The sequence below is a fragment of the Schistocerca piceifrons genome, chromosome 5 (assembly GCF_021461385.2).
Source record: "Schistocerca piceifrons isolate TAMUIC-IGC-003096 chromosome 5, iqSchPice1.1, whole genome shotgun sequence".
Lineage (NCBI taxonomy): Eukaryota > Metazoa > Arthropoda > Insecta > Orthoptera > Acrididae > Schistocerca > Schistocerca piceifrons.
The window spans coordinates 278,573,088-278,592,044 of NC_060142.1; the positions used below are offsets into that span (position 1 = coordinate 278,573,088).

General features: G+C 38.6%; 1 protein-coding gene across 3 annotated transcripts in view; it reads right to left on the reverse strand.

Moving 5' to 3' along the window:
• LOC124797945 (voltage-dependent calcium channel subunit alpha-2/delta-3-like) overlaps positions 1–18,957 on the reverse strand; it is a 314,695-nt gene that overhangs the window by 19,484 nt on the left and 276,254 nt on the right. For 2 of the 3 annotated variants that reach the window (XM_047261087.1, XM_047261085.1), the window contains 3 exons: positions 16,854–16,959; positions 6,819–6,872; positions 1,121–1,271 (listed from right to left, as the gene is read on the reverse strand). In XM_047261087.1, coding sequence (XP_047117043.1) covers positions 1,121–1,271; positions 6,819–6,872; positions 16,854–16,959 — 311 coding nt within the window. The remainder of the gene's footprint in view (positions 1–1,120; positions 1,272–6,818; positions 6,873–16,853; positions 16,960–18,957) is intronic. The other variant, XM_047261086.1, reaches the window with a different exon arrangement.

Genomic DNA, 18,957 nt, shown 5'->3' on the forward strand with positions numbered 1-18,957 from the left:
CAGTTTCAGGCATTACAGTCTGCATCTACATTTTTCTTTTCATACCACGCTGATATAATTAGCCAGTGCTGTGTACAGTTATAAGCAATACCTGGTGAGCTTTCATTGTGAATGGAGAGGCAATTTGAGGTTATGCTCTTCATGGTACGTGAATTTTTGGCTGCATTACAAAAATAATGGTCAGAGAATTTCCACTCAATGAAGATGAAGTACATATTTGAAACATATCAAATAACTGTGCTATTCAGTAAGTCTCAATTTATGTTAATCTTCCTTTTGTTACTTTTCCTCATGTTACCAACTTTCTCCATTCAGTGTTTAATTACACCTATTCTCCACTCTCATAGTTCCAAACTCCACTTCTGCCTATCATCGAACCATCCCTCTCATCTATTAAGATTTCTTCAACATGGAGATTTCAGCTTACAATATTACCTAACTGTTCGACATCTCATTTCTTATTATTGTTCATGATATTGAAATTAAATCATGAGACAGGTTCTGAAATTATACTATAATCATAGCTCTACGAATTTTTTGAGAATAGTAAGGTAATAAACAGTAAATAGCACAATTTTTTATTGTAAGTAAAAAGTATCTTAGAATTATTCATTTAGTTCCTCCTTTCAACTGACAGTTTTATATAACTCAAGACCAGAGACTGTGACCAGCAAGTGCCAACAAGACAACCAAACTTTTTGAAGGGTGCACATAAATCAAATAATACCAACAAAAATAAACAACATTAGAAAATATAATATGGATTGACAAAAAAATCTACTTACCAAGCAGTGCCAGGAGACATGGGTGAAGGACGTGGACGTACACAATCTTCCAGGGCCGGGGGCTCCTCCCTTTGGCAGAAGGGCTGAAGGGAAATGAGGAGGGAAGAAGGAAAAGCATTGAAGTTTAGGAAATGGGAAGCGTTATGGAAAAATCACCCAGAAACCCAGATCGGGGGAGACTTCCTGGCCAGGATGGGAAGTCTTTCCTTCTCATCCTGTCCAGAAAGTCTCCCCTTACCCATGGTTCTGAGCAACATTTCCACACATAAATCAAATAGACAGAAATGATACATAACATGAAAGATAGAGAAAGCAGTGCTTTTTAATATGCATACCTCGAACAGTGACCTGGGGTAAACTGGAAATCTTTACATTCCAGGTACTCTGGATGAAACACATATAAGTTGTACTTCTGATCACATGGTTTGGCAACCCTCTTCATTTTCATCTTTTTCTTTGGGGCCTCAGTAGTAGGCCCAAATGTTGCTGCATCATAATTAATTTATGATATCAATAAATTTATGTGACGATATATACTTACAAAATAAATAGTGGTATTTAAAAATTGTAATTCTGCAATATCAGAAATATACACAATTTTTTGTCAAAAGCAGAATACCAAGAATGATAACTGGGACTGAAATAAATTTTATGCCGCAGGTTAGATACATGACAGTACATAAACTATCTCCATGGCAGTGTGAAGCCCCCAGGTATTGCAATCAGTGGCTCTAAACACCAGGTCATGAAATCCAAGAGGGGCACATATTTTTCTGATGAATCTCCATCCATATGGTTTGCATTACAGTCTCCACACCAACAATGATTGCTGGAGGACCAGGAGAAACAAATTTCCAACTACACATATTCCAGACATGTTCTGATATGCAGCATGTTGCGTGGATGATATTCTTCATCTTTCAAATAGAGTTTATGTCATATCCTGCTACTAGTGCATGGAAGTGTGAGCGCACCAAGTGTAATGTCACCACATGTATTTACTTAAATCAACTGCCAACTGTATCAGTGTGGGCTGGCCACTAGAGGCTGTCTGTAGGAAGCATGCACATGGCATGCCATGCCATCTACCAGTGACACACACCTCTATGTGCACAGAGCAGTGCTGACTGACTCCCTCTACATTCTTCTAGTTCGTACCACTACACATCAGTTGTTCTGTATCATGGAGTCATGAGAGGCTTATTTCCTTTATGGTTCAGAGGCTTATGAATAAAGCCATGTTTGTGTCACTTGGATCGGTTTCATGTACTACTTGGTTACAACACAACTGTCGTGGCAGAGCCCATGCCGTGTTCATACTTCCTATAGGCCTGTCTGCACTGATACATTTGGTGGTTCGTTTAAGCACACATGTGCAGCAACACTACACTCAGCAACTGACACACACACACACTAGCAGCAGAATACAGCAGTTTACAAATCTTTAGTTGCATATGGTGTGTGATTGAAGGGAAGATTGTTTTGAACAGCAGACTTTAATGAGCACCTATCCTACAGAGCAAATTCTGTAGAATTAGTACAAATTTTAACAGCAATGTTAACAAAGGTGTCAGCTGTTTTCCTAATCCTTCGGAACTATATCACCTGTGAAAACAAAATATTGGGATCATCTGTTGCAATACATATTTTTATGCATAGATTTTGTTACTGCTTTCAAATAAAATGCTAAATGGTTAAAAATGAAGTAGCAAAATTTTGCCTTTTGTCTATTGCTTAACATAAGTTCATAGAACTCTATGCCAAAAGACAACAACCAAAAGATGACAATCAATATTAAAAACAATAGTAAGTGGTGGAACAAACACAGCCTTGTGAAATTCTTATTCTCACATTACGTCTCTCATTACCCTAAGTCATCTTTTGCATAACATTAATTTCAGTTCAGCCTCATATCAGAAAACTAGCCACAGAAAGAACAGTAAACAAGTTCTGTCAGCCTCCAGATTGTGTAAAGTCATACACAGAAAAATAAAGTTAGGAATAAAATAAAATAAGAGACTGATAAGCAGAACTAGAGCACAGCAGAACAGACATGCAAAGAAGAGCTATCTCTCTCTCTCTCTCTCTCTCTCTCTCTCTCTCTGTCTGTCTGTCAGAGAGAGAGAGCCTGGGACCCTGCACTCTAGATGCAGCAATGCTAACCAACCACTAGACCACAAGCTGAGGACCTCAGAGCATATAATAAATTAAGTCAACTTACTCTCTCTGTCTGTCAGAGAGAGAGAGAGAGAGAGAGAGAGAGAGAGAGAGAGAGAGAGAGAGAGAGAGAGAGAGAGACTATGTGGTAATTTCAAAACACTACTTTCAACATTCCATACATATTATCATGCAAGACAACAGGGGTTATTACAGATTTTGCACGTAAATGATATATAAAAAGGAGCTACAAACATTATAAAAAAACTAAGGCACGTTAAGCAATTGGACATATAAGTAACATACAAAAAGATGTAAGCTTCACAAGATATATACAAAGTTAAAATTTAGTTTTTGACTTTTCAGTTACACAAGGAAATACACAGAATTTTTTGTGAAAGCAAATGTCTAAGACTTCTTTGTATAAACAAAACAGAAATAAAACAGGCTGAGTGCAAACAGAGCTACAACAGGTATGCACATTTATGACAAATAACTGTAGAACATATGAAACTAAATTTTCAGCCGCGAGACCATCTGGGGTTGTTTGGGCACCTAGTGGAAGTCTTCTTTTTTATTTTATGCCACTTAAATTACATGCACGTTCATACAGATGAGATGAAATGAAATGAAATTAGAAGGACACAAACACCCAATCTCCAAATGAAGCAAATCTCCAACCCTTTGGGGAATCGAGCCTGGGACCCTGCACTCTAGATGCAGCAATGCTAACCAACCACTAGACCACAAGCTGACGACCTCAGAGCATATAATAAATTAAGTCAACTTTTACATAGAATTTGAGTGTAAAAAGAGATAATCAATTAAATTCTTCTTGCTTTTCTTCCATATTTCACAATAAAAAGTTATTTTTATCAAAGCTGAATGAGTAATAAGAAAGACAGCTACCTACAACATAAATGTCATATGGAGCATTGAATAGTCACCATGCGTATCTGACACTTCCTTTTAATATACATAATATTCAGCAGTGCATTACATATAAAAAAATAATGCATTTCTATTTTACATTTCTGGAGGAAGGGGGGGGGGGGGGGGCTGTCATCTGTTCACAAATAATATAATTATTTATGTTAACTGTGTAACAAGGAAGAACTGTGTGTAAATGTTAAGTGAATTTTTAGTAACAAACAATGTCACGTGATACATATGAAATGAACAATCACAAAGAAGAAACCACAGTCCAGTAATCATCTTAAGACAACACATTTGATCACAATGATAAGAGACTGACTTGACTAAGATCTCCTGAATCACCCCTCATCATTGCCATACATTTAGTGTACTATGCACTTTTAGTTCTTTGGTGTCTTCTCTATTCAGATAACTAACTGACGAATAATAGTTGTTTTTTTTCCCAACACAGACGTGGAAATTATTTTATAATAATTAACAGTGACTAAGAGGAAATATCTGCTCATTACCACAAAGAAGGCAAAACAAATTTTTTAAAAGTACCATATAATAAATATTACTACATTAACTGTTTTTCAAAAACACACCTATCAGCGATATATAACTTCCAAAACAATCCATTACAAATCTTCAAGACAAAATATTTGGTTTCACATTTTCTTCTTTGCCAAATGGCACTAGCTTTTAAAAATAAAACATATTTATTTTTTCTGGTTGACTCAGATAACAACAATAAGGAAAACATATAACTTTATGCAGATTATTATTCATTATACTGGACAGGAAGGGGTACGAGCAGGTATTTGACTACGCAGTTCTCTCATTTTCTGAAAACCTAGATAAAGGGTAGGCCAGTTTCTCACTTCTGCTTTTTTTATCATTATCTATTCATTTATTTATACTTCGGTTCCTTAAATTTCATCACGAGCCTTGAGGAATGTGAAAAAAGTCAAGATGTATATTAAAAGACAGAAGCAGATATTGCAGGCTACTTCTGTAAAGCAGACCAAAAAACAATTACAATAATTGTTAAGTACAAGTATTGCTTCTACATTACAGCAACAATATGTTTTTATTAAATGGTACTATGCACTTCAGATCACATCATCAGGGGTATTCCCTGCCTCTAAAAGGACTCCACTGTAGTGTCACGTGACAGAAGAGCACACTGCCATTTCAAGGAGTGCTGTCTGACACATGGATACAATTACATGCATATCACTGAGAATGATCTGTTGTGGAATTATGAAACATATATTATGCTCTTGTACTATGATGTTTTTTGAGAATGAAAATCCCCTCTATGGGAATCACTAAGGATTCCATACACAGAGATCCAGAGGGCCACAGGTAAAGGTACATAAATTTATGTCATTGTTTTTGTTAAATAACAAAATATGCCACATTAATGTTGTCATGAATCATGAACACTGGCCTTATTAGTTGTATAACAGAGCTTCAAATTTCTTGTGAGCAATTGCGCTTTAATTCTACACTTTTCTGCCAGTTCTTGACAGCTGGTCAGAAATGTAGAATGAAAAATGTCATTGGTGCTTTTGTATTACAAATATTGGTAACTGATATTATGAAGCTAAGATCTTATCTTTCATCCTGAAATTTATAGTAGATTGTCATGAAAATAACCAAAACAAAAAACTAGCAGACAGGTAAGTTTGGTTCTTGTGACTCTTTAGGCTTCCCTAGTGGATATGTTCAGTATATGGCTCTTGGGTCTGCTGTTGGATCCTGCTGTGTGTGTCCCACACAGAATGTGATCTTGTGACAGATGTGAGAGCCACATATTGAAGTTTAATTCTTTTTTAAATCAAATTTATTAATATGTTTATATTTTATAAGATACCCACTATACTATTACTGTGACAGGCAATGCTGACCTTTGCAATAATAACAGAGTACTTGGGATCTTGGCAGCAACAGAAAATAAAACCTTGGTGTGACTTTACAGTAAGTAAAGTTGTGAATTCATGTCACATTTCCATAATATGAGTAATGAAGCATGCAAGTGATTTCTGGTAGAGATATTGTCATGTGTGGATTTGTTTAAACCTCCCAAATGAATTAAAACCCATAACTGAATGTGAATCTTTGTGTTTTACAGGCTGATTCTTATTTCCCTTGTTAGTATTTTCCAAAGACTGAGTCAACATTTCATTTTGCCAGTATCCAGGTTGCTGACAGGCTAATTTAAGGATGCAGTATAGTTTGGACAAAGAAAATTACACTTTTAACAACATTTTGTGAACCGTAAGCATTACATGAAACATACAACAAGCTGTATTTAGCCTAGGTGATTTTAGCTACACATCCCAAAAATAAAGTTGGAAATATATAAAGAGAAGGACACAGACTACATTGTGATTATAAACAATCTTAAGTTTCTCTTATATCAAAACTGATTTAAAATAAAGTTAGACCATTAAAATGGGCATCAAAATGGGTATCAATTCTGAGTGATGTGTCCAGCAGCACTTGGATTTTACAGTCACTCAGTAACATTTATCGTCATGTCAGAAATGAGACATTTAGTACAATTTTTAAATACTTGTGGAAGGAATACCGAATATGGAAAATCATCAGTAACCACTCACAGTATAAAAAAATTCTTAATGTTAGATATCCAGGATATTATAGTGAGGTTTCTTTTTGATTGCTAAGCACCACTGGAAGGCACACAGGATCTGATAACTACACAGCTACTCAGATCCAAAATCAAGCAAACATTCTCTGCAAGATAGTTTTCCAAACCACAAATTTGGGAAAGAAAATAACACATTTCAGGTGGAGCCAAATGTCACAATGTTGGTTTAATGATCTGGACTGAAAACTCTTGGGTACTAAACTGCAATCATTGTTATTGCAATTATGGAATAAAACTTCTGCACTAAACTGTCACACTATTTACACTGATAGCAATCTCACTCTGTTCTGGCTGTTCAGTGAATTCCTCCTCCAGATAGTCATCATCGTAGTACTCTGTAGAATATAATACACATATACAGAAACATGAGGCCTCTAATTACAATGCATAGACATTTTTATAGCTATAAATATCATTTTATTGTACCAAATATGGATACAGGCTAATAAAAAAAGCAATACTGGCTAATGAATACGTTAAAGATATATAAAACAAAACACTGATATGTACTTCAAGTTTCTGTAAGCAAATATCCCTCATACACAGAAGAACAAACATCCCAGAATTAGTTCAACTGAGCAAATTTAAATTCAAAGAATTAACTAGTGGTTGGTGTTACTGGATGTGTTAGATTTATAGTGATTTACATTATTTTTATAAAGGTATAATTAATGGTAGGTTTAGAATCTATTTTATGCCTGATGCCTCTCCTAAGAATCATCGTTGTTGTTGTGGTCTGAAGTCCTGAGACTGGTTTGACGCAGCTCTCCATGCTACTCTATCCTGTGCAAGCTTCTTCATCTCCCAGTACCTACTGCAACCTACATCCTTCTGAATCTGCTTACTGTATTCATCTCTTGGTTTCCCTCTACGATTTTTACCCTCCAGGCTGCCCTCCAATACTAAATTGGTGATCCCTTGATGCCTCAGAACATGTCCTACCAACCAATCCCTTCTTCTAGTTAAGTTGTGCCACAAACTTCTCTTCTCCCCAATCCTATTCAATACCTCCTCATTAGTTATATGATCTACCCTTCTAATCTTCAGCATTCTTCTGTAGCACCACATTTCGAAAGCTTCTATTCTCTTCTTGTCCAAGCTAGTTATCGTCCATGTTTCACATCCATACATGGCTACGCTCCATACAAATACTTTCAGGAACGACTTCCTGACACTTAAATCTATACTCTATGTTAACAAATTTCTCTTCTTCAGAAACGCTTTCCTTGCCATTGCCAGTCTACATTTTATATCCTCTCTACTTCAACCATCATCAGTTATTTTGCTCCCCAAATAGCAAAACTCCTTTACTACTTTAAGTGTCTCATTTCCTAATCTAATTCCCTCAGCATCACCAGACTTAATTCGACTACATTCCATTATCCTCATTTTGCTTTTGTTGATGTTCATCTTATACCCTCCTTTCATGACACTGTCCATTCCGTTCAACTGCTCTTCCAAGTCCTTTCCTGTCTCTGACAGAATTACAATGTCATAGGCGAACCTCAAAGTTTTTATTTCTTCTCCATGGATTTTAATACCTACTCCGAATTTTTCTTTTGTTTTCTTCACTGCTTGCTCAATATACACATTGAATAACATCGGGGATAGGCTACAACCCTGTCTCACTCCCTTCCCAACCACTGCTTCCCTTTCGTGCCCCTCGACTCTTACAACTGCCATCTGGTTTCTGTACAAATTGTAAATAGCCTTTCGTTCCCTGTATTTTACCCCTGCCACCTTCAGAATTTGAAAGAGAGTATTCCAGTCGACATTGTCAAAAGCTTTCTCTAAGTCTACAAACGCTAGAAATGTAGGTTTGCCTTTCCTTAATCTAGCTTCTAAGATAAGTCATAGGGTCAGTATTGCCTCACGTGTTCCAACATTTCTACAGAATCCAAACTGATCTTCCTCGAGGTCAGCTTCTACCAGTTTTTCCATTCGTCTGTAGAGAATACGCGTTAGTATTTTGCAGCTGTGACTTATTAAACTGATTGTTCGGTAATTTTCACGTCTGTCAGCACCTGCTTTCTTTGGGATCGGAATTATTATATTCTTCTTGAAGTCTGAGGGTATTTTGCCTGTCTCATACATTTTGCTCACCAGATGGTAGAGTTTTGTCAGGACTGGCTCTCCCAAGGCCGTCAGTAGTTCTAATGGAATATTGTCTACTCCGGGGGCCTTGTTTCGACTCAGTTCTTTTAGTGCTCTGTCAAACTCTTCACGCAATATCGTATCTCCCATTTCATCTTCATCTACATCCTCTTCCATTTCCATAATATTGTCCTCAAGTATATTGCCCTTGTATAGGCCCTCTATATACTCCCTCCACCTTTCTGCTTTCCCTTCTTTGCTTAGAACTGGGTTTCCATCTGAGCTCTTGATATTCATACAAGTGGTTCTCTTTTCTCCAAATGTCTCTTTAATTTTCCTGTAGGCAGTATCTATCTTACCCCTAGTGAGATAACCCTCTACATCCTTACATTTGTCCTCTAGCCATCCCTGCTTAGCCATTTTGCACTTCCTGTCAATCTCATTTTTGAGACGTTTGTATTCCTTCTTGCCTGCTTCATTTACTGCATTTTTATATTTTCTCCTTTCATCAATTAAATTCAGTATTTCTTCTGTTACCCAAGGATTTCTACTAGCCCTAGTCTTTTTACCCACTAGGTCCTCTGCTGCCTTCACTACTTCATCTCTCAAAGCTACCCACTCTTCTTCTACTGTATTTCTTTCCCCCATTCCTGTCAATTGTTCCCTTATGCTCTCCCTGAAACTCTGTACAACCTCTGGTTCTTTTAGTTTATCCAGGTCCCATCTCCTTAAATTCCCACCTTTTTTCAGTTCCTTCAGTTTTAATCTACAGTTCATAACCAATAGATTGTGATCAGAGTCCACATCTGCCCCTGGAAATGTCTTACAATTTAGAACCTGGTTCCTAAATCTCTGTCTTACCATTATGTAATCTATCTGAAACCTGTCAGTATCTCCAGGCTTCTTCCATGTATACAATCTTCTTTCATGATTCTTGAACCAAGTGTTAGCTATGATTAAGTTGTGCTCTGTGCAAAATTCTACCAGGCGGCTTCCTCTTTCATTTCTTAGCCCCAATCCATATTCACCTACTACGTTTCCTTCTCTCCCTTTTCCCACTACCAAATTCCATACACCCATGACTATTAAATTTTTGTCTCCCTTCACTATCTGAATAAATTCTTTTATGTCATCATACATTTCTTCAATTACTTCGTCATCTGCAGAGCTAGTTGGCATATAAACTTGTACTACTGTAGTAGGCATGGGCTTCGGGTCTATCTTGGCCACTATAATACGTTCACTATGCTGTTTGTAGTAGCTTACCCGCACTCCTATTTTGTTATTAATTATTAAACCGACTCCTGCATTACCCCTATTTTATTTTGTATTTATAACCCTGTATCCACCTGACCAGAAGTCTTGTTCCTCCTGCTACCGAACTTCACTAATTCCCACTACATCTAACTTTAACCTATCCATTTCCCTTTTTAAATTTTCTAACCTAGCTGCCCGATTAAGGGATCTGACATTCCACGCTCCGATCCATAGAACGCCACTTTTCTTTCTCCTAACAACGACGTCCTCTTGAGTAGCCCCCGCCCGGAGATCCGAATGGGGGACTATTTTACCTCCGGAATATTTTACCCAAGAGGACGCCATCTTCATCTAATCATACAGTAAAGCTGCATGCCCTTGGGAAAAATTACAGCTGTAGTTTACCCTTGCTTTCAGCCGTTCGCAGTACCAGCACAGCAAGGCCATTTTGGCTGATGTTACGAGGCCAGATCAGTCAATCATCCAGACTGTTGCCCCTGCAACTACTGAAAAGGCTGCTTGCTGCCCCTCTTCAGGAACCACACGTTTGTCTGGCCTCTCAACAGATACCCCTCCGTTGTGGTTGCACCTATGGTACGGCTATCTGTATCGCTGAGGCACGCAAGCCTCCCCACCAACGAGAAGGTCCATGGTTCTTGGGGAGGGGGGTCCTAAGAATCATCGTGTGCATTTTCTCTGGTGTTTGGTCAGATATTTGTAACTCCACTTTTGCAGGATGTAGGTGGGGTCATTCTCAACGAATATTGCTTCTCACACATTTCATGCAACACCCGGTGCAAACAGAAAATGCTAGTTTGTTACTCATAATAATAAAAATATTTTTTATAGTGATATATTATGTTCCTATTTTCTTACAACAGTCCCAACTAGATTATATGCTTTATTTAACAAAATGTATTAATAGGGACAGCAAAAGGAAAGGCAGGTCCGTACTCCAACAACAACTAAGTAGCACAGCTGTATGATGAAAACAGACACACTGTGTTGTGCAATATGGCATATGAGACTGAGATAGTCCAAAGCACAGATGTTTACCAATTTTCATTATCAATTGCATTGAAGACTAGCTGAAAGCAACAGTACTAATACAGCCCACTACAGTATAATTTTCTGTTTTCATAGAACACTTTCCTTGCTCCAACTCATGCTGGCATAAGCTATCACCAACACACTAGTTGGCAAAGCCAAATCGATGTGCTGGACTCTGAATTGCTGGAATCTTTTCCCTTGCAGTACAGAAAAATTGCACAGGCCATGGACGCGGGCCCTGATCAGAAGATTTTGTTGCATTACATTTGCACATCTTGGCCTTGGTCATTGAACAGTGTCCAGAATTCAGTTGTGTGCCGATATTTTGTACATTGGCATGTACATTCAGTTCAACAGGGTGTGATTCTAGTTCAAAATGACAGTGGACAATCACGTGTGCTTATCCCCAAAGTGTTGCAAAGGGTATGTTGTAATTGCTCCACCAAGGACATTGGGGAATTGTTTGCACTAAACAGTTAGCATACTGGTACCGTATTTGGCAGGGCATGGATGCCCACATTGAACAGACGATGGCACAGTGTCACACATGTGTGGAAAACCAATCCACTCCACAACAGACATTGGCAGCTTGGCCTAAGACTCCGTCACCATGGCAATGAGTGCACACTGACTTTGCAGGACCATTCTGGAATACTCTTTGGCTCATAGTGGTACACTCTTTTAGCAAGTTCCCATTTGCAGTGCCTATGGCTTCTACTACATCACTTAGAACCATTCAAGAGTTGTCCTCCATATTTTGCATAGAAGGTTCTCCAGAGGTACTTGTGTTGGACGATGGACTACAGTTCACTTCATATGACTTTGAAGAGTTTTGTGACAGAAATAGCATTTGTCATCTAACAAGGCTCATTTCACTCCCTGTCCAACAGAGAGGCAGAACACTTCGTACACACTTTTAAACAACAGATGGCCAAGCTTCACACCACCCACACATGGAAACAGGCACTGCAACTCTTTCTCACCTCCTATCACTCCCACCAACGAGACGGACCATCACTGGTGGAACTTCTGCATGGCCACCGCTATTGGATGCTGCTACACTTGCTACACCCACCGCAGCATTCAGTGCTGCCAATGGCCCTCAAGTATCACTTTGTGCTGTGTGATCTTATTCTTTTCAGGGTTTATGGCAACTGTGGTTTCTGGGAAAAAGTTTTCCGGAGGATGTTCCTATTGCTTCACAAGCCAGGTGGCAGGGTACATCGACAGTACGCCATCCTCCACAGTAACCTCACGGCTCCCGGCCCATCTCTACATCCAGCATCCTGCCTCCCCCCTCCCTACAAGACAACAACATAGCATTGCAGTGGAGGAGGGGGGGGGGGGGGGGTAGTAATGTGCTGGTATAAGCTGTCACCAGCACACTGGTCAGCAGAGATGAAGTGAAGATCAATTAGTAGATGCTGGATCAAGTGCACCTATCACATAAGAGGGCAGAGACACACCTGCAAGCAACATGCCACCAATGCCCTCTCGACAGTATGTATTTAGGCCTCCACCATTGACCAGAAAGCCTCACTGACTCACTCATCCAGTTTGGCATCCGCCATTCACTTGCAGAGCTGGCCCAGTTCATGTCACAAGCTACAACAGTACATAGCAACCAGATTAGTGATTATAGCGGGACTAGCAGTGTGACTAAAGCTTGTAATAGCAATATTACTGACATTACCTGCAGGAGGACTATAGCTGATGAGCTTGTACCAGAACACATGGACTCTATTCAAGATAAATAAAAGTTCATATAAATAAGAACTGGATTAATTCACGTGTGCAATTGTGTTGTAGAAAGAGGATACCAGTCACCCACAACAACATCCTCTTCCTTACTTCCTTGTGGTACAAGAATCTACACTAGCTATAAGGAATAAATAAATAAAATTTTGCCTTAAAGTATTTTGTTTCTAATGCAAATCTGACTGACTTTTTCCACTGCCATTGAGCGTCACTTGGAAGTGTCATGATCGGTATTCATCTGGGTTGATCCTATTAACACACTGCAGAAATAAAAGTTCAAATTTCTACTGAAACACCACAGAAAATGTGTCCAAAGATTCTCAGGAAAGACACTTGGTATTTTAATTTGTATGACTGGAAGTCATATGTCCTTTTATAAATTTAAAATATCATTTCAGAGTGACAGTGTTATAGAAATAGTCTCTGCAGAGAATATTTTCAGATGACACTACCTCGCAAAGTATTATACTGGGAACAGAAAGGCTACTTATCACAGAGTATTATAATCAAGGACACAGCAATAGAAACTCTCACTTTTATGTTTTTGTTCCTGTAGCGACCAATCTGATGATTTATGGTGCAACTCTCCACACCAGTTGTCTTGTGAAAGCCTTTTTTATCTGCATAAATAGTCCCTACTACATCTGTCTGAAACTGTTTTGTGCATTCAAGTCATGGATTCCCTCTACAGTTTTTACTTCACACTTCACTTCTTTATCAAATTAAGTATTCCTTCTTGCTTCAGAATGTTTCCTATCAGCTTATCCCTTCTATTAGTCAAGTTGTGCAGTAAAGATCTTTTCTCCTCAGTTTCATTCATTATCTTTTCATTACCTATCTGATCTATCCATCGAATCCATTTTCTGCATTTGAGGGGATAAATCCATGCTGAGTTGGTGAGAGTGTACAGCAATAACGCACCATCACCTGAAGCAGTGGTTAGGTAGTGCGGACACTTCCAGTGGGGTCAACCCAGTCTTGATGAAGGACAAGGGTTCGTTGGTTTGTAGATTAAAGGGAGTAAACTGAATGGTTATCAGCCCCTGGGACAAATGGGCATGGTGGGGGGAGGGGGGCGACAATCTCTCTGTGAATAAATAGGAATCAAAAGAGAAGTGGAGGCCCTGGTGTTCAAAGCCTGTTGCATCTCAGTTAAGGTGATAGGGATAAAGTGAAAATCAGCTGTAGGTCAGTTTTTTGGCGTCTTGCATGAATTTGGAACTTTCTGAGTTCCACTTGTGCATTTGTGTTGTAGAAAGAGGATACCGGTCACTCATACATAACAACATCCCTTTTGTGGTGTGCATACTGTAAGACCTTCGGTACACACACCATCAGATTATTTGACTTGTTGCTCTAACGAAGTAGGCGAGTGTCAGCAATATGTCTCGTGGTGTTATCGTGGCATGTTTATCTTCTGCCGTTAGGTCAGACAATAGAAATGCCACTTGCATGCTTGGAGTAGCAGATTGACGGTGACCAACTTTAAACAGAACTTGATTAATTTTCAAAGACATTTATTAAAATAATAACAAGCATAAAAATAACTTAACTTGGTTCTGGATGCTATTTTCAATTGACAATCTGAAGTTCCTTTGGTCTTGGTACTTTAATCTTATTCTCACATATCTCTGATACTTGACAAAGTGTCTATGCATTTCTCTTCATGGCTATGTACAGGAATATGATAATCTTATTAGGCGCAGACTGAAACTTGACTGGTACAGACTAATGCAGACTAATGCAGACCGGTACAGACTAATGCAGACTGACTAATCGGAGGTCTGTACACTCGTTATAATACCTCGCGCGTTCAGCTATCACTGCGCAAGTGTGATCCGCAAGGAGAAAAGGTTCTACGTTAGCAGCAATCTCATTGGCTGCATTACATATTAATACGCGGATGGGCAGAAGCAGAATTTGGTCCGTCTTTATGGCAGTGCCATCTCGTAGTGCGGAGACAGACAAGCGCTGCTCCTGTGCTGTTGTGCTTAGCGGGGCGCACTCTATTGGGAAAGTTGTGTACGCGCTGACTACGCAGAACTATGTACACAACACCTTTCAAAAAGCCTGATGAACAAGGCAGCTGCATGTTCATTGCATCTGTGTCAGGCCAATCCAGATGTTTTGATTTGATGCCTAATCACATAGAGAAGTTCTCGGTGTATCACAAGGCCCCAAGACAAATGAGCAAAACAAGCAGTGGTAAGATCCAACCATCATCAGACATGGTGGTGATTGCTTTTTGTGACTGACATGGTGTGATGTTAAAAGATTATGCTCGTAAGGGGCAAATTTTCAAAGGAGCATACTCCCAAAACCTCATGATGAGGTTACAAAAAGCTGTCACATCAAAGCACCAAGGGAAGCTCTCCGAGGAAGGTATTTTTGCTTCACAACTATGTCCCAGCTTTTTCAGCACATGACACAGTCACATATGCTGCTTCTTTGGGGTATCAAATTCTGTTTTTCCTTCCTTCCTTGTCCCACATCAGTGCATGGTTGGCATGACTATTAGATTTGGCATAGTTAATTTAAGGGATGGTCAGAGGCCATTCCTATCACCACTACGTTAGCCCCGGGACAGAATGTGTGTGTTCCAACTGTCTGCGAGTAGCATTATTCATGTGAAAGTTTTCTAAATGTTTGTGAATTGCATAACTGAGGCAAGACTTTGGATGCCAGACAATTAGTCACCTCGTGGGATGTGAAAAAGCACCTAAAAACCATATCCAGGTAGGCAGGCACATTGACCCTTGTCATTAACCCACTGGGCTGATTCGATTCGGGGCTGGCACATCTCCCTGTCTCGGAAGTGGCGCTTGAACATGTACGGCTAACCAGGTGGGTTAAAAAATTTTACCTTACCTCTCATTCTCACAATTTCTTGACATAGCTGCCACAAATTTCTTCTTCTTTTCACAGATGAAGAAAGCATTTCCTAAATGACGTTGAGGTGATTTTTGAGGTGCACTTTTCGCGAACAGCAGAAAAGAAGGTATCCACAACCAAAGTCAGCACCATGTCGTGCAACAATAGAAAACATGTCACACCGAAGGGCGAATATCAACAGAAGAGTGATCAAAATTCATGGTCACCGCTAGATTTTTTCAGAGTGATAATTAGAGCTTTATGACATCTCACATTTTTGACATTCACGGATTTCTCTTCTTCAGAAAGGCTTATCTTGCAATTGCCAGAATGTAATTGGAGTATCTTCTACTTTGTGGTTTTTCAGTATTTAACTGCCCATTAAAATAAAAAATATCTGCAACTTTCAGCATCCAATCTATTAATCTAATTCCTCGGCATCACTTGATTTACTTTGTCCACTATCCATTATTTTGTTTCACTTTTATTTATATTATTTATTATATAAGTTCTTTTCGAAACATCATCCACTCAGTTATGTAATACACATCAAAGTAAACTGAAGACCTGGCCAGGATGCAAGCACCATCATGTTTAGACTGACAAACTGCAAGTGTATGTGTTAACAGTGTGCAAAATGGTTCAAATGGCTCTGAGCACTATGGGACTTAACATCTGAGGTCATCAGTCAACAGTGTACAATCCAATATCATTACAAGTGGAGTGCAGTCACATGCTATAAGTGTAAGTTTATTCATTAATGAATGAATGACTGAACTGTTCTTCCAAGTCCTTTGTAATTTCTGATGTGATTATAATGTCATTGTCAAATGTTGAAGTTTTTATTCCTTCCCCCTGAATTTCATGTTTTGACTTAGTTTCATTTATTGCTTTCCCAGCATACATACTGAATAACATGGGGATAGGCTGCAATGCTGACTCACTTCTTTCTGAATTACTGCCTCCCTTTCATGCCCACTGACATGAAATTAATCATGCTGTAACCAAATTCAAACTCTTAAGGTAGTATGACATTATTAATTGCTAGCTCGGTTTGTTAAGTAACAATAATAATGACTTTGTCATTATTTCTTACACCAGACTTATTACACTTTAGTACACAGGAAAGAAGTACAGCAAAGCTAAACATTAAAATCTGTGCCATTTCATTTACGTTCAAAAATTCTTAAAGACAACACAACACAATTTATTGATTGCAGCCAACAAGGAAAAGTCTTAACAGCAATTAGCTTTTTAATTATTGTCTGAAATTCTGAACAGCTTACCAAGAGGTGTGGCTGTTGCCGAGTTTAGAGACCAGAGCTGCTGTACATTTATTCGGAGCAAAGCCAACAGTAGCTCACTGATAAGCCACTGCGCATATGCAACAGGCTGCAAAACAGAATGAAGTGCTCAGAATAACACATTTTTATAGCCAGAAAAGATTTGTTTTCTAATCAATGAGTAAATATACAGAAATTAATGGTTTTGTCATATTTAAAGGTACAGAAACATTCATATTTTTTCTTTGTCCATCAATTGCAAGGAAAATTATGTACAAGGGGCATTTCAAAAAGGAAAGACAAATTTATTTCTCTGACATAAAATTTGAACACACATTTCCATTACTTTAATAACAGTGCCAATAAAAAAATTAAAAGGATGAAGGGCAAAAGGGCAGGAAAAATGGAAAGAAAAGAAAATGGAAAAAATTGAGTATTTGCAGCGGCTCATGAATAAATCATCAAACATGATTTTATGGTAGCAAAAAGTACTAATTTGAAGTGATGAGTTCACAGATCTCTGTGCAGATTTCTCTTCACACTTCTGTCAGACGAATGTAGTGTAGCAGAGTGTTTGTGTGCAAAAGATTCATATTTCAATACAGGACTTGTTTAATTTTCATATCCAAGGGAGAATCATTTTCTTATCAGGAACACTCTCCATTAACCAAGCAAAAAGTGTATGAGAAATGCACACAGTGTTGTTATTGGTGACCTGCCACTTTTTTATAAATTTTTCAGCAACAAATGCTCAATGGTCCAGTGGTCGCCTGACAAGATATGGTGTACAATGAAAATGGTTCAGTCGCACTCTGTAGAAGACTATACGTATGACCTGGATGCCTGCTTCAGCAAACAGGCAATTTGGATTATCAGACTCAGAAATGCATGACTAAAAGCTTATGCCACTGCATGTATTGTTATATAACAGCCAATGTTATGATGTATTGTAGAACTCTATACACAAAATAAATTACAAATTTTTAACTACTCTCTTCAATCTTTAGACAGCCTTTTAGTTTTGCATACATATTTCTCAATTTTGAATATTTTTCAGTGAATTTTCCTTCCTTTGAAACTTCAATCTAGTAATTGAGTAAACTAATAATGTCTATCAATAATACATGTGTGTGGGGCAGTGCACTGTTCACATCACTTAAATATTACAATTTTCCTCAAAAGATTATAGTTTTATTAAAAAAACTACATTTACCTCAAAAATAAAGATCTATAGGATTCTTCCATAATACACACACTAATAATTCACTGATACTCCCATAAGCAAATAAACTGTTATTATTTTCAGTTTTCAAAAACACAATTTGACAACAGTAAGTAAAACAGAAACTGCCAAAAACCTAAGAGAAAACACAACAGGCAAAGCTAGGACAGTAGACCAAAGAACAACATATACACTTTTAATCATTGCCACAAGTTGATGCAATCCACACAGCTCACCTCCTATGCCCCCACCCCCTACCCCCCACCACTGCCATAGAGCAGAGCTCCCAAAATACGTGGATATTTGCACTGTATCTGTCATCCTGGTTTAGTATAAACTGCTGATATCTCTGGTGAACTTGTTTACTGAGACTAGGGTGACACAGGTTGAGTGGCTAGACCAAATACTAGTTTTGTTTAAAGTCAATGACATGGCTTTTCAGGTTTCTTATCACATAGGGCATCTGGTGCCAGCAAATATGGCATTTTAACCTGTTCTAGGGATACTGTTACTGGTTTGACATTGCACATTATTAACCACATGTTCATCACCCTGAGTACTAAAAAAGATCCAGAATAAGACAGCACCTATCCTCAGCTTCACATGCAAGCACATATAAAAATCCTTGTGAGCAAAATCTTTCTGGCCTCCATGGTTGGATGCTGACAAAGGGCATAGCTTAGAGATTTGGTTGTCAACATGTTGCAGTAAAAGTGGTAGCTCTGGTTCAACTGACAGCTGTTGTGTGGAAAGAGACTCCTACGGTGTGCTTAAAGTCTCCCCATACACCATTTCAGCTGACAGTGCTCCAATGTCTGGTTTGAAAGTTGTGCAGAGTTCCAGTAGGATCAGTGCAATGCAGCAGTCAGCTGTCCCCCCCCCTTC